This window comes from Bombina bombina, chromosome 5 (genome assembly GCF_027579735.1).
Source record: "Bombina bombina isolate aBomBom1 chromosome 5, aBomBom1.pri, whole genome shotgun sequence".
Taxonomy (NCBI): Eukaryota; Metazoa; Chordata; class Amphibia; order Anura; family Bombinatoridae; genus Bombina; species Bombina bombina.
Window position 1 is genome coordinate 683,226,321 of NC_069503.1, and position 16,547 is coordinate 683,242,867.

Sequence of the window (16,547 nt, forward strand, 5' to 3'; positions counted from 1 at the left end):
ATACATTACATACATATGCAAATCATACAGTTATTATACTTCATTATGCAGAAATATAAAACATAATGCCCGCTTGAACATGTATTTAACGGGACAGTCAAGTCTAAAATAAACTTTCCTGATTCAAATAGGTCATGTAATTTTAAACAACTTTCCAATTTACTTTTATCACCAAATTTTGCTTTGTACTCTTGGTATTCTTAGTTGAAAGCTAAACCTAGGAGGTTCATATGCTAATTTCTTAGACATTGAAGGCCGCCTCTAAACTGAATGCATTTTGACCACTAGAGGACGTTAGTTCATGTGCTTCATATAGATAACATTGAGCTCATGCATGTGAATTTACCGAGGAGTGAGCACCGATTGGCTAAAATGCAAGTTTGTCAAAAGAAATGAAATAAGGGGGCAGTCTGCAGAGGCTTAGATACAAGGTAATAACAGAGGTAAAACATGTATTATTATAATTGTGTTGGATATGCAAAACTGGGGAATGGATAATTAAGGGATTATATATATCTTTTAAAACAACAACAATTCTGGTGTTGACTGTCCCTTTAATATGAAAGGGTTTTATATAGTGTATTGCAATGCCAGGCATGTAACTGAAGAGGTTTAAATATCAGGCTTTGCCTTAGTGTGAGATTAGAGGAATGACATATGTCAAGCATCTCTGGGAAGTGTCTGCCACACCAGATATCTGGGCTTATGTGACATTATCATGGCCAGAATTTACCTATAAGGCAACTGACTGGATTCCATTAATTCAACAAGTGAATGTAGCAGACTGTCGTCGTCGTCGTCCCCCCACACACACACATATTATAATCACATAAACTCTCTGTTTTACTCTTTAACCCTTTGAGTGCTAAGCACTTTCCCACCTGGGCGCTAAGGTTTTTAAAAGGTTTTTTGTTTATTTTCTACTTTTAAAAATATATTTTTTTTAACTTTTGTTTTTATATTTCAAATCCCCAAGACTTACACTGTTGGAAATGATTAGATGATTACCTTTCCAATGGTGGGTCTTGGGGGTCTGTAGCTGCTTAGATGCCTGAGATACAGGCTTCTAAGCAGCATGCCCCCTGCTCCTATATTTAACATTGTTAATGTTAAATAAAGTTGCGCGGTGATGTCATCACGTCATTGGGCCTGACGTTACAGCGCGTAATGTAAAGCCCTGTCGATGCCTGTCATTATGCAGGCTCGATCGCCGGGGTAGGAGCCGGTGGGAGCCCCCAGATCTCCCTCAAAGTGGGAGTGTGCTAGTGACGGCTCTGAGCCGTCATTAGCACCTGACTGAGACAATTTGTGATGGCTCAGAGCCGTCATTAGCAGTCAAGGGGTTAAAGGGAAATAAAAAGTGCAAAAGAATATATGGTCTAATGTGTTATATTCAAGCAATAATAAAACGCTCTAACTAGTGTTTAATCCCTGCAAAAGGAATAAATACGTAGTTAAAGTCAGCTCCAGAGCCGCAATGCTCTTCTTGAAGATAACTGAAATGATCGGATGAGCTAATGACAAGAGGCTTAAGTAGGTATCCATCAATCACCAGATAGCTCCAAGTAGTACAATGCTGTTTCTGAGCCTATCTTAGTATGCTGTTTAACAACCGATACCAAAGAAACAAAGTTAAATGAAGAAGTCTCTTAAAATTGTATTCTCTATCTGAATCATAAAAGTTTCATTTTCACTTTTATGTCGTTTTTATATAAAGTTTAATATTTTTGAATAACTTTCTAAAAATTGTATTTTAAAACACTAGACTGGAACAAAAGAGCAGCTGAAACTATAACAATTGTTGTAAATAGTGACAGTAATTGGTATGTAGGGATGTGTGCTGAAAGATATCAGCCGAAAACAATGACACCAAATGTTTATGTTGAAGTTTGAAAACACAAAGGTGAAATTTTAATTCCTGGCAACTAAAAAGCTGAAGAAACATCTCATCTTTTTTATATAAGCATCAGAAATGAATAATTTCAATATATTTGAGTACAAAAGTAAATCTTTTAAAATAATTTTAAAATTTTGTAAGCAAAAAAGTGCTTTGTTTTTTCTGTCCAATGATACATCTCTGCAAAAGCCTCGAGTGCAGTTTGTTATTCAATTAGAGACAGATATAAATAAGATCCTACTAGTATCAAGCAATCACTGTGCATTATGTAGGAGGGTCAGGTTTCTGAGTTACACAGAGTGCACTGCAATCTCTGAGAAAGTAATGGAAAGACTACAAAATTCAGATTTACGCTATGGGGGCGAAAAAAGATAAAATAAATAATGAAAGTGCACGCAAATACTTTTTTACTATTCATAAATAAATCTGTTATGGTGAATTGAATTTTAAGTTTATTGTCCATTTTATTTCATTCTATATTAAAATATTATTTATTACACCCTATGTTAATCAGTAGGGATGTTATAAAAGCTTTCTTCTAAATTAAAGGGATATTAAATAGTCGATTTCATTGTTGTAATAAAAAGAAACACTAAACAGTGGCTTATACTATACTATTCATCATTTTAAATGGATTTTACTTAAACTTAATTTGTGCAGTGTCCATTACTACCTGTCACAGCCCTACAAGAAGGCTGTGGTCTCTACAGGATGCTTATCTAGCATGATGTTATAAAACTTAAAAAGTTGGTTTAGTATTAAGTAAATATATTAGATAAACAGGGAGTCAAATTTGCTCATGATCAGAACGGGCAGAATGCAACTTAAGTTTTAAAAATGTGTCCACTCATCATCCTGAGGGCATGTGCTACATTGAGAAATAAGTGCTAATTTTGCAAGAAAGTGGTTTGCCGTTTTTATTTTTTTACACAATCTGGTTCTTTTTATGTTTATTTTGATTTAACATATTTGTTTTTTACCAAAAGGAGCAATGTTTAAGGGGACAGTTTACACCAATGTTCTATATATAACTGCATGTACTAGACAGTATTATAAAGAAGACTATGCACAGGTACTGATCTAAAAATCCAGTATAAAACATTTTCAAAACATACTTAGAAGCTCAATTTAGCACTGTTGATGTGGTTAGGCTGGGACACCAACTGAAATGGGATGTGAAAGCAGAAAGAGCAGATGCTCCCCTGCATCTGAAAAGACCCTTTACACAAACAGGAGGAAGCAGGAGTCTGTAGATATCAGATTATACATATAAAACTTTGGGGCTTGGTTAGGAGTCAGCACAATGTTATTTAAAAAATAAGCAAAACTATACATTGTTACAAAAACAACTCCAGATGGGCTATATCAATGGATCATCTACAAAACATTTATGCAATGAAAAATCTAGTGTACAATGTCCCTTTAATATCCCTTTAATAGGCTAATTTAACATTGATTGCCAGTAACAAATATTTCCCTGGGCTGCAGCTCATTTTCAAGAGATCATGAGGAAGGTGTCACATACTGTGGTTCATCCACACAGACATGATCTTTGGAGTACACATAGTGATGAATGGATTAAAGGGACATAATACTCATATGCTAAATCACTTGAAACTGATGCAGTATAACTGTAAAAAGCTGACAGGAAAATATCACCTGAGCATCTCTATGTAAAAAAGTAAGATATTTTACCTCACAATTTCCTCAGCTCAGCAGAGTAAGTTCTGTGTAAAAAGTTATACTCAGCTGCTCCCAGCTGCAGGTAAAAAAAAATAAAAAAAAAAATGAAGAAATGAACAGCAGCCAATCAGCATCAGCAGTGCTGAGGTCATGAACTCTTACTGTGATCTCATGAGATTTGACTTAACTCTCATGAGATTTCATAGTAAGCTTCCTTTACCTGACTGGTGAAATAATATGAGAGTTCACGAGGCTCATCCCCTAAGAAGTCCCAAGGCAGACACACTAAAATGCTGCTTAGAAATCCTTTACAATGGGAGGTAGCTACTGAGGAACTTTTGAGGTAAAATATCTTTCTTTTTTACATAGAGATGTTCAGGTGATATTTTCTAGTCAGCTTTTTACAGCTATACTGCATCACTTTCAAGTGTTTAAACATTTGGGTATTATGGCCCTTTAATTTAACTAATTCTGAATATGCATAAAAAATATTAAGTTGTTTTTAACAAGCTTCCTCCTAGAGATTTCAGACGCACCTGTTGGCTTTTGTTGAAACGATGAATCTCATCCACAAAAAGTATGGTTTTTCGTTTGAAAAGCTTGAGTTCATTTTGTGCCTGCTTTATGACCTCTCGAACATCATTTGTGGAGGCACTTGTTGCAGACAAGTTCACAAACCTAGTGTTGTTTTTATTGGTATTCTTGGCAATAATGTGAGCTAATGTGGTCTGAAAAAAACAACAACAAAAATATAAAGAAAATGCAAATTTAGAGGGAACAACTGCATAAGCATTGCAGTAATTAAAAAAAAAATCTATTGCAGGCTTCTAAATTTCATATATGTACCACTTAGGACAACTAATCACAACTTTTTGTTAATGCAGAAAGTACTGACATTAGGGCAAAAGCACCAGAATATTTTTAGAACTTAAAGGGACACTAAAACCCAAATTTTTCTTTTTCATGATTCAGATAGAGAATACAATTTTTAACATTTCAATTTACTTCTATTATCTAATGTGCTTCATTCTTTAGATATCCTTTGCTAAAGAAATAGCAATGCACATGGATGAGCCAATCACACAAGGCATCTATGTGCAGCCACCAATCAGCAGCTAATAAGCCTATCTAGATATACTTTTTAGAGAAGTAAATTAGAAAGTGGTTTAAAATGACATGCTCTTTATAAATCATGAAAGAAAAAATGTTGGTTTCATGTTCCTTTAAAAGGAACATTATAGTGCAAAAATAACTTGCTCTAAAACTATTTAGCTTACAACCCGGGATAAGAACATATAGCATATAAACATATAACAAAATGTTTTGTTTCAAATCAGTCACTTATACCCTGCTTTGGTGACACCCATCATAATTTAGAAATTATTTGCTCCTCGTTCGTCAAATGCCTGCAACATGCTAAAGATTCCACCAAAGATTGCCAATTTATTTCCCTTTTTATTCTTTTAACTCTTAGCAGCATATTGCATTTTCATACAGATAATATACTCACCAATATTATTAATTACACTGCATCCATACATTATTGCTTTTTTCCTCATTAACTACCTGGTTGGATATCAGAACCATAGAACAATACATATTGCCAGGTTCTTTTATTATTACATAGAACACTATGATTAATAATATCCAGAAATAAATTATAAAAGGTAAAAATAAAAAGTAGATATGTATTTGAGGATTAGACAGTAGCAAAAACTTGGCGCTACATGTCAGAATTTAATCTCTGTAGACAAGAGGATTGCAAAATAATGTAAATGCAGCCAGAACATGTCTCACCAAAGCTAATATTAGACTAGCATCCCAGTCTAATTGCTCAGTTCTTTTATAGGTAATTTGAAATAATTCAGATGTAAAATGAATCATTGCTTCAACATAAAAATTCTATTTAGATAGTATAGCTAGGTGAAAATAAGTAAATACCACAGGCAGCTATCAATATAAAGGGACATTACTGTCAAATAATACTGAAGAAATGTGTTTGCACAAATCTGATACTCAAGGATGAACTGCTCACTGACTGACAAAGACATTTTACAGTTTTATTGGTCAAAAGTGCTGTGCCTCTATAAGCATTAGAAACATTTTTACACAGCACAGAAATGCCTATTAATAAGAAATACATAAAAAAAAATACTTTTAGAAGCAACAAATAACAATATGCATCTTCAGCAGTAAAATATTGAACTAACAATCACAACAGCTATATCACTTTTCTTTACCTGTACTATCTACTAGATCCCTTCATATTCACAAAGGGTGCAGTGCCAATATTTATAACAATTGTCCCAGCACAACAAAATCTTAAATTTAAAAAAAAAAAGAAAAGAAAAAATCTGTAGTCGACACCTTAGTGGGGGGGCACAAATCAATTATTCCATAGTGAAACATGAATAATAAATTATCGTTGGAGACAAGTCTTCTACATTACCAATTGCCTGTAAGGAAAGTCTGGTGCACACTATTATGCAATGGGCTCTAGTAGCCAAAGGGTTAAATAGACCTAAAAGTGTAACATTCTTTTAAATCTTTTCAATAAAATACTTTCTTCTACGTCTAATGTAATCCAAGATGGGCTCATTTTAAATGATACCAGAGTCAATCTCTTAACATATGGAGATGCTGACTGGAGAGTACCCAATCAAATTGGCCAAACACATGCACTGTCCCTATACAATTCAAAAAATCTGCCCCCTGTGATTTGTTTTGCATCCAAATATCAATAAGAGAATTACTGAATATACTTTGTAATTATCTTAAATCTATCATTTATATAAGGATTGTGCAAAGTATTAAGCACTGCTGTTCTTGATTTACTGTGGTCTTTTTTTTATACTTGGCCTTTGCAGCTTACACTATTGCAAAAAACAACCAAATAAAATAGATAGATACTGTGTGTATGTATATATATATATATATTTTTTTTTTTTTTTTTTTAAAGGGACAATAAAGTAATTTCCTTATTTCTTGTAGCTAAAAGAGGGCATTTTAAAAGTATTACCAGTTTTGTCAATGGATTTCCTGTTTTCATGCTCGCAAAGCGTTATCGTCTATCTCTTAAGGAGTGCGATTTCTTCTTGCCAGCCCATGAAAAAAACAGCCCCTAAGATCTAGCTACTTATTAGCTTCAGAATCTAAATAAACAGTGTTAACGTTGTTGTTTTGTTACAAAATATTCTAATGATTAATTAAATCTTTTGCAAATTTGAAAGAGAACATTTTAGTTTACTGTCCATTTAGGTGTTATGTGAGAAGTTTGGGGTAATTCTATGAAAATGTAGAGACTGGTTTTTACAATCTGTCGCACCTGTAGTTTCCCTTTAGCTGAGTGATTTATCTGTTAAATTAGGAAATGATGTTTCAATATCTGAAGCAAAGGTCACAAGCCCTAACTGTTAACACCGGGCCAGAGCTTTAATCCTCGTACTGCGACAAGTAGATGCAAAATAGGGATGTCAAAACATCACATGAGTTATGCGTTTGCAGGATGGAATTACTCTCGGTGCATTCACTCTGCATGCAAGCAACGCATGAACAGAGCACAAAGCGGGACTGCAGCTTTAGGCAATCATCCGATCCCTTTCCTGTCCTCAGAAAGTGTATCACCACCTGTCATCATTAATACTTGGGTATTTGGGACTCCTGTGACTCTCCTTATCAGTCTTCTCACCCTTAAACTTGACTTAATAAACCACAGCAATTTAAGGATTGCTGTTTCAAGAGCAACAGCTGAGAATGGAGAAAATTTAGAGAAGGTGCTAATAATAAAAGTGCCTGCTTCATTGCAGAATATTAAGGTGTTTACTCTATTCACAAGCTAATGTCTGAAAAAAAACATTTTTTATTTGAATCCTTCTTTAATCTTTAAAATACTATATTCTAATTTGTAGTAGAGATTTGAACCTGAACAAACCATATCTTAACTGTAGACCCTTTATTCATCTTCCTATTTTCAAATTCTGACACAAAACTGATATGTTTTAAGAGTTAACGAACCTTTAATATTCACCATTTCTTCCTACTCCTCGCCATCAGTAATTCACAGGGACCATTACAAGATAATAAAAGCAGTAGGGCGCCCTCTGCTGTCAGAAAGATATATAAACCAACAATATTACCACCAGATATACTGTATATTCGATGAGGAATCTAGTTTGTTTTAAAATAAATGTGTCACATATCATAACGCACAGGTACCAAAGCAACTTTTAAGACCTGGTGTGTTTATGGATTTATTTTTGCAACAGCCTTTGTACCCCAGTGTCCAGATACCTGATAATTATGAATTCTAAAAGGAAGAAGACTGCATAATATCAAGAGAGCTTCATGCTAAAAGAGAGAGACATTAAACCATTTGAGATTGTAATGTAAAATCTTTACATAAGTGTACTAAGAAAATGTAGCAAAAACGTTGCAGTATATTCTCCTTATTTTGTCCCATTTTCCTGTTATTTAACTTTGTAAATTGTGATCTTTTAATTTCCTGTTAGAAAGTGGAATATAGTTGCAGCCCATTTAAATTAACCTAGGTTACAACATGGCGGCGCCCATGGGGCACTAAAACTTGACACTTATTTTTTTCAATATTTAAACAAATAAATCTGATGGTTATTTCCAGGCTAATCTTTGATTTGAAAGCATTAGCATTTATTTAGTGTTTACAGTAGCTTTGTCTTTTCCCTTAAAGCTCTTAAATGAATAACTAATTTTTTTCACTTAGAGTCTCAGGCATAATGAAAACGGTTCTGATATATTTTAAAGCGATGGTTAATGCAAAAGAATCAATTTTAACTATATGAAAACATTATTTCACAAGTATACTTCGACACTCCTTATAAATATTATTATTGCACTAATAAATTACTTTTTATCTCTGCCCTTACCTGTTCCCTGGCCGCCTTCATTTTAAATCTTTTTTTTCTACATTTTGACAGGCATATGGTGCAGCCAATAGGGGATGCACCATATGCCCTTTGTATTTCTATCAGCAGCACAATCCCGCACTGCTGCTTTGAGGACTGTCAGTACATTTGTCAAACTGCGCAAGTAAAGTTATACAGAATATCTGACTGCAGCTAGAAGTAAACAATGAATCCTCTATTGCAATGGTTTTCAAACCTGTCCTCAGGCCTCCCCAACAGGCCAGGTTTTCAAGATTACCTTGGATGACAGCAGGTAAAATAACCATGTTTACCAATCAGCTCATTATTTTACCTGTGCTCCAGTTCAGTTCAGATATCCTCAACAAATGATGAAGGCCTGAGGACAGCTTTGAAAACCAGTGTTCTATTAGATAGCAATTCACGGTTTACTGCAGCAGTCTCAGCAGCACGTGTCCTCTGTGCGAGATTCCCCTAGCACAAACAAGCATTTAATCATGGATACAGAATAGTACGTTTTAGAACAAATATAGTTTAAAACACCTGTTTTAGTTTTATCACATTTATGGGGCAATCTTTATACCCTTTGTCTCCTGGCAGTGCGGTGCTAAAATAAGCATGGGCCTGAATACTTCATCAAGTGATAGACATCAGCACCTGCATGTCTTTCCCCATCTCTCCCTTTTTTATTTTTATGTAGACTGGCAGACTTGCATCAGCAATGGCAACTGCACTTACGTTATTTGTAAAAAAAAATAAAAAAATATATAAATAGAAAATAAAATATAAAAAACAATTATAACTAGATATCTCAAGGACTTAATTGTTAAACGGACATAAACCCCCCCCCTCAAAAAGAAAATGCATGATTTAGATAGAGCATACAATTTTAAACAACTTTCAAATGTACTTCTATTATCAAATTTTCCTCATCTTATTGTTATTATTCTTATTGTTATCCTTTGTTGAAAAGAAGAGAGGTAAATTCAGGAGTATGCTCAGCACATTTAAACAAGCTTACTTGAAAAACAACCTGCTTAAAAAACAAATACAAAAAATAAATAATTTCCCAGACATTTAATACACTTCAGCTGGTATAATAGGTAATAGACAACACATATGGGAAAATAAATTTCACAGTACAGTACCCCTTTTAAATCGCAATGCCCTTTAACAAGCCACTTTATTTGCATTGATAAAATTGAGGCATACGGACCAGATTGTCTCTTTAAAACTAAATGCACTAAATTAGCAAAAAATAAGCCATGCACTACTGGGAGCTAGCTGAACACATCTGGTAAGCAAATGAATCACGAGCTAGCTCCCACTAAGTGCATTGCATGCTCTATCTGAACCATGAAAGTTTACATTTTGATTTTCATGTCTCTTCAACTACAAACCATCCTAGCAAAATGTTGCACCAACAATGTTACCAATTATACAGTGGTACATTGAAGAAAGACAAGACAGAGAAGGCAGACTGGGACAGAAGAACAGGGCCCTGCTCAATAGAAAGCTTTGAATCTAAGGGGTGAATCAAATTACTTTAGAAAAAAATAATAATAAATTGTTCTACAAAATTCACCATTAATGTACTGTATATTGGGATTTTTGTAAATAAACAATTTGATAAGCTATTCTAAGGGATTGTGATCAATCTCTAATTGTTCAAATGCAACTGCACACTACAAGGAGTTAACATGCCTTGTTGCATCTAACAATGTACATCGGGTAAATATTTTGGACAAAAATTAATGGTACGTAACTTGGCAGAAAAACATTCTTCTACACTAAAATACTTCAACATGTTAAGTCACTAGAATCAGAATGATCATTCTAACAGATCTATAAGCAGTTGAATGAACAGTTGAGGAACAATGAAAAAGGTAATATATACATTTTAGCAAGCTTATTTTAATAGCACACACCCCCCTTGTTGTTGAATAGGAGAGAATAGGGAACCTTTGGTCCTGAACAGGATAGGAATTGATTCTGTATATTTTTATAGATAACAGTTTTAAAAGCATGTTCTGTTCTATTTAATAAAAAGTTAAAGTGAATGTAAAGTTTAATGAATAAGTGCCAAATTTCTAAAAATACTCTTAAAGCGATGGTAAACTCAGTTCTGTCATCTGTCAGTAATAAATAGTTTGTAGCACAATAAATTTGCATATGTTTTTTTCTCTTAATGAAGTGTATGTAAAATGTTATGTAAATTAATCAATTACTTTTATATGCATCGCGTTCCCCCGCCGGCCCCCCTCACTAGAAGAAATCTATTGCTCACACACACGTCCAATCAAAATATGTGTCTACGGGCTTGCTTACATTTGTCATTATGCAAGGCAACTAGCGTATTGGTTAAAAATGAGCATACATTACATTGAGTTTACCATCCATTTAAAAACAGGGGCACTTTCATTCGTTAAACTCTACAATGAAGCTTCTTTTTTAAAATACTTACCTTTTGCTCCGCCTGCATCTCCTGCTGTAGTTAGAAGATCGATGACGAATCCGGCTTTCTCCAGTGGTTGCGTGCCTAGCGAGCTGGACTCCAAAGGGGGCATGCAATGATTGAAGGAAGCTGGATTCGTCATTGATCTGCTAACTACAGCAGGAGCTGCAGGCAGAGGATCACCGTTCTGTTTTCCATAAAGAAAGGTAAATATTTTTTTTTTTTAAAAACATTCATTGTAAAGTTTAATAAATTAAAGTGTCAGTGTTTTTAAGAGGAGATACAGGGCACTTATTCATTAAACTTTACATTCACATTAAAGGAATATATTCCTACTATCATATTCCTCAAATTTAATATAGCACATGCCTTTAGATATGTATATGAAACTTAGGAGCCAGACACACATTTTATGTATTTATAGATAAATGCACTATTGCTTAAATAGAACTGTGTGTCAGTTCAAGATCGCAAATATACAGCTAATTCTGATATTAACACAGCCAGTGATTGGCTGCTGCACACATTTGACATTCCTGGTTGGCTTGGCAACTGTGTTAAACAAGTAGTGCATTACCGGTCATGAGCCGATTTAAAATATTTTTAACCCCTTTGCAGGAGGTTAAAGGGCAATTAGTCTTAAAAATGACATGCTCTAATCTGCAATTGTAAGACTATGGACCTTAGACTACTGTGTCTTTAACCCCACAAAGGGGTTAAACACACAGTAAAAATACAGCTTGGGACCAACAGTGCTCTACAAGTCCCAAGTGGCATTTCTACTGTGTGTTTAACCCCTTTGGGGACTCTAATTGCCCCTTAAAGCAAACATAGTTCTGGTCAAGTAATAATGCAGTAATAAAATGATCTAGCACATAATTTAGTCTTATGAAACATATATATATATAGGTTTGCTGCAAATGTGCAATGGCAGAAGTGTATTATCATATGGCATAGAGGAGGACAACTTAAAAACAAAAGAAGGATAAAGGATACCTAACCCCTAGGTTGGTCAACACTGATTGCTTTCTAAAAAGCAGATTTGATCTTTAATTGGTTAAACTTTTCACAGTGGATACCAAAGGTAGTAACAGTAACTCTTTTGTCATCGAATAATTAATTACATAACATCACATATTGAGCCAAATTACAAAGTGCACACCTGTGGCAGTTATGCATTTACACTATCAGAAACAGTCCTGTTTGTCATCATCAGAAATAGTCACTGCTCCTTCTGTACAGTGATTTATGAAAAATTATATAGATCTAGAAGTCATAAAAAATAAAAAATCCTAGATTAACAAATATCTGTTCCATAGATAGGCCCCTTCTATTGTGTGAATCAAGTACAAAGCTATAGGTTAGCAAAGAGTTGTACAGTTGGATGTGTTTTAAAAAACCTCATAAAATAAACATAACTTGATGTCTAAAGCCAAAATGCATTCATCACTCAACGCCAGCAGAAAAGGATAGTGGTACTAATATGGCCAAGAAGCACCCACCTTGCCACAGCCAGGAGGACCCCAGAGTATAATTGAAGGGATGTCATTGGCTTGCAGCAGTGTCCGGAGCATGGTGTCCTCTCCCAGCACTTTGTTCTGACCAAAATAATCCTGCAGAGTGCAGGGCCTCATCTTATCTGCCAATGGTTTGCCATCCAATTTTTCTGCCAGACTGTTCTCTTTTTGCTTTTCATGGTGGGTACCAGTTTGTAGATGATCCAGACATGGTTTTTTACAGACTTGCTTTTTGCCAGTTGTATTCATTCTGTTTGGTGATGAGGTAAATGTCGGGAATGTAGTGGCGGTGGTGTTAAAGGACGATGAGCCCTCTTCCACTGACCAATCTGTAGGTTTATGCTTTTCGAAGAGAGGAAAACTTGGTGCTGCTAATTTCTGATGCTTCCCAAGTTGAGCATTTTCTGCACCTGTATCATCATGAGAGGACAGACGTCTTTTCTTACCAGTTATGCTGTCACTGGGTTTCAATTGCAGACAAGTATCCAAGTGAGAGTTTATTTGTGCACCTGGCATTTCTATGCCACATACTGGGCACTGCACACTACTGTCTGAACTTTCACCCTCTAAAACATCCAGCATTTCAGCTGCAGGCTCCATCATAATACCTGAGACACACTGACACAGACACCTGAACAAAAACCTCCAGAATTAGACAACACAAGCTTCCGTTAAAGATAAGGAAAAATGTCTAATTAAATTATCAATGAATAAAAGATTAAAATATGCCAACACACGCTATATATACAGAAAAAAATGTTACTATATGACGGTGTCCTATTATTACAGGTTGCTAATCCCCTAGAATGTTAAAAGAATCTGGTTCCTGGACAGACTTTAGAATCAATAACCACAAAAGTTATAGCTTAGTGCATAATAAATAATATGTTTACACTGTAATTCGTGCTTTTAAGGTGATCAGATGCAAACAACAGGACGGACTGTAACCAACTAGCTATAAGTGACGTACTATAAAGATGACAGGCAGTGCAAAAAGTAACTCTAGCGGTTGGCGGAATAGTGACTTCACTACAAACTAACACGTTCACACACCCATACGATTGTATTTACGGTACAGAGGGAGAGGAAAGCTGTGCAGGACTGGGGTGCGTGCCACTGGTTCTTATGTCTTACTGTTGCTTGTAGTACCGTAGCCTATAATGTATCTCCAGCCCAGAGTAAAAAATAAAACCACTGGAAAAGTATATTCCCGCTACACAAGAGGTGGCGCAAAATTCTCTTCCTGTTCCTCCTCCTCGTCGCGTGTAGATCATGTGCACCAGGCTGTCAGCAGCACTGAGGCTCTGCGGGATTTGCATTGTAAAACGGAGCGTGTCGCGAATCGCGAATCGCGATATACAACTTAATTTCTCTTTGTATCTGGTTTCCTTGTAAAAAGATGGATCATTTATATATTTGCTCTGAAATAGTTCTGCTCAAATGTTACGTAAATATATTTTCACAGCATACCACTGCTGTCACTTGTTTTGTGAGATGTGTTTAACACTTTGTATGCCTGTTGTAGTAGATCAAGTTGGAGTTGCCACACAGGTGATATTTTAGTAACACGGTTATTAACGCTGGTTCCAATTAAGGTATTATAAATAAGATAGTCCTAAAGCCCGGGGCCATTTTTTGCAGTACAGCGGTCCCCCCCCCCTCCCCCCTCTCTTTTGCTCTCTCTCCCCCCCCCCTCTCTTTTGCTCTCTCCCCCCCCTCTCTTTTGCTCTCTCTCCCCCCCCCCCTCTCTTTTGCTCTCTCTCCCCCCCCTCTCTTTTGCTCTCTCCCCCCCTCTCTTTTGCTCTCTCTCCCCACCCCCTCTCTTTTGCTCTCTCTCCCCACCCCCTCTCTTTTGCTCTCTCCCCCCCCCCTCTCTTTTGCTCTCTCGACCCCTCTCTTTTGCTCTCCCCCCTTCTCTTTTGCTCTCTCTCCCCCCTCTCTTTTGCTCTCTCTCTCCCCCCTCTCTTTTGCTCTCTCCCCCCCCCTCTCTTTTGCTCTGTCTCTCCCCCCTCTCTTTTGCTCTCTCCCCCCCCTCTCTTTTGCTCTCTCCCCCCCCTCTCTTTTGCTCTCTCCCCTCCCCCTCTCTTTTGCTCTCTTCCCCCCCCTCTCTTTTGCTCTCTTCCCCCCCTCTCTTTTGCTCTCTTCCTCCCCTCTCTTTTGCTCTCTCACCCCCTTCTCTTTTGCTCTCTCACCCCCTTCTCTTTTGCTCTCTCACCCCCTTCTCTTTTGCTCTCTCACCCCCCTCTCTTTTGCTCTCTCACCCCCCTCTCTTTTGCTCTCTCACCCCCCTCTCTTTTGCTCTCTCCCCCCCCCCTCTATTTTGCTCTCCCCCCCTCTCTTTTGTTCTCTCTCCCCCCTCTCCTTTGCTCTCTCTCCCCCCTCTCCTTTGCTCTCTCTCTCCCCCCCACTCTCCTTTGCTCTCTCTCCTTTGCCCTCTCTCTCCCCCCCCTCTCTTTCTCTCCCCCCTCTCTCTCTCCCCCCTCTCTTTTGCTCTCTCTCCCCCCCTCTCTTTTGCTCTCTTTCCCCCCCTCTCTTTTGCTCTCTTTCCCCCCTCTCTTTTGCTCTCTCCCCCCCCTCTCTTTTGCTCTCTCCCCCCCCCTCTCTTTTGCTCTCTCCCCCCCCCCCCTCTCTTTTGCTCTCTCCCCCCCCCCTCTCTTTTGCTCTCTCCCCCCCCCCTCTCTTTTGCTCTCTCCCCCCCTCTCTTTTGGTCTCTCCCCCCCTCTCTTTTGGTCTCTCCCCCCCTCTCTCTTTTGCTCTCCCCCCCTCTCTTTTGCTCTCTCTCCCCCCCTCTCTTTTGCTCTCTATCCCCCCCCCTCTCTTTTGCTCTCTATCCCCCCCCCTCTCTTTTGCTCTCTCTCTCCCCCCCTCTCTTTTGCTCTCTCTCCCCCCCTCTCTTTTGCTCTCCCCCCCCCCCTCTCTTTTGCTCTCTCTCCCCCCCCCCTCTCTTTTGCTCTCTCTCCCCCCCCCTCTCTTTTGCTCTCTCTCCCCCCCTCTCTTTTGCTCTCTCCCCCCCCTCTCTTTTGCTCTCTCCCCCCCCTCTCTTTTGCTCTCTCTCCCCCACCCCTCTCTCTTGCTCTCTCCCCCCCCTCTCTTTTGCTCTCTCTCTCCCCCCCTCTCTTTTGCTCTCTCTCTCCCCCCTCTCTCTTGCTCTCTCTCCCCCCCTCTCTTTTGCTCTCTCTCTCCCCCCCTCTCTTTTGCTCTCTCTCTCCCCCCCCTCTCTTTTGCTCTCTCTCCCCCCTCTTTTGCTCTCTCTCCCCCCCTCTCTTTTGCTCTCTCTCCCCCCCTCTCTTTTGCTCTCTCTCCCCCCTCCTCTTTTGCTCTCTCTCCCCCCCCTCCTCTTTTGCTCTCTCTCCCCCCCCCCCTCCTCTTTTGCTCTCTCCCCCCCTCCTCTTTTGCTCTCTCCCCCCCTCCTCTTTTGCTCTCTCTCCCCCCTCCTCTTTTGCTCTCTCTCCCCCCTCCTCTTTTGCTCTCTCTCCCCCCTCCTCTTTTGCTCTCTCTCCCCCCCTCCTCTTTTGCTCTCTCTCCCCCCCTCCTCTTTTGCTCTCTCTCCCCCCCTCCTCTTTTGCTCTCTCTCCCCCCTCCTCTTTTGCTCTCTCTCCCCCCTCTCCTTTGCTCTCTCTCTCCCCCCCACTCTCCTTTGCTCTCTCTCCTTTGCCCTCTCTCTCCCCCCCCTCTCTTTCTCTCCCCCCTCTCTCTCTCCCCCCCTCTCTTTTGCTCTCTCTCCCCCCTCTCTTTTGCTCTCTTTCCCCCCCTCTCTTTTGCTCTCTTTCCCCCCCTCTCTTTTGCTCTCTTTCCCCCCCTCTCTTTTGCTCTCTTTCCCCCCCTCTCTTTTGCTCTCTTTCCCCCCCTCTCTTTTGCTCTCTTTCCCCCCCTCTCTTTTGCTCTCTTTCCCCCCCTCTCTTTTGCTCTCTTTCCCCCCCTCTCTTTTGCTCTCTCCCCCCCCCCTCTCTTTTGCTCTCTCCCCCCCTCTCTTTTGCTCTCTCCCCCCCTCTCTTTTGACCTCTCCCCCCCTCTCTCTTTTGCTCTCCCCCCCTCTCTTTTGCTCTCTCTCCCCCCCTCTCTTTTGCTCTCTCTATCCCCCCCTCTCTTTTGCTCTC

General features: G+C 38.7%; 1 protein-coding gene across 1 annotated transcript in view; it reads right to left on the bottom strand.

The window, feature by feature from the left end:
• The window catches only part of WRNIP1 (WRN helicase interacting protein 1), a 359,165-nt gene extending 345,484 nt beyond the window's left edge, over positions 1-13,681 (bottom strand). The window contains exons 1-2 of the mRNA XM_053714658.1: positions 12,436-13,681; positions 4,117-4,308 (exon numbers count right to left, since the gene is read on the bottom strand). Of these exons, the coding sequence (XP_053570633.1) occupies positions 4,117-4,308; positions 12,436-13,053 (810 nt within the window). The 5' untranslated portion in view covers positions 13,054-13,681. The remainder of the gene's footprint in view (positions 1-4,116; positions 4,309-12,435) is intronic.
• Between the last annotated feature and the right edge of the window lie 2,866 nt (positions 13,682-16,547).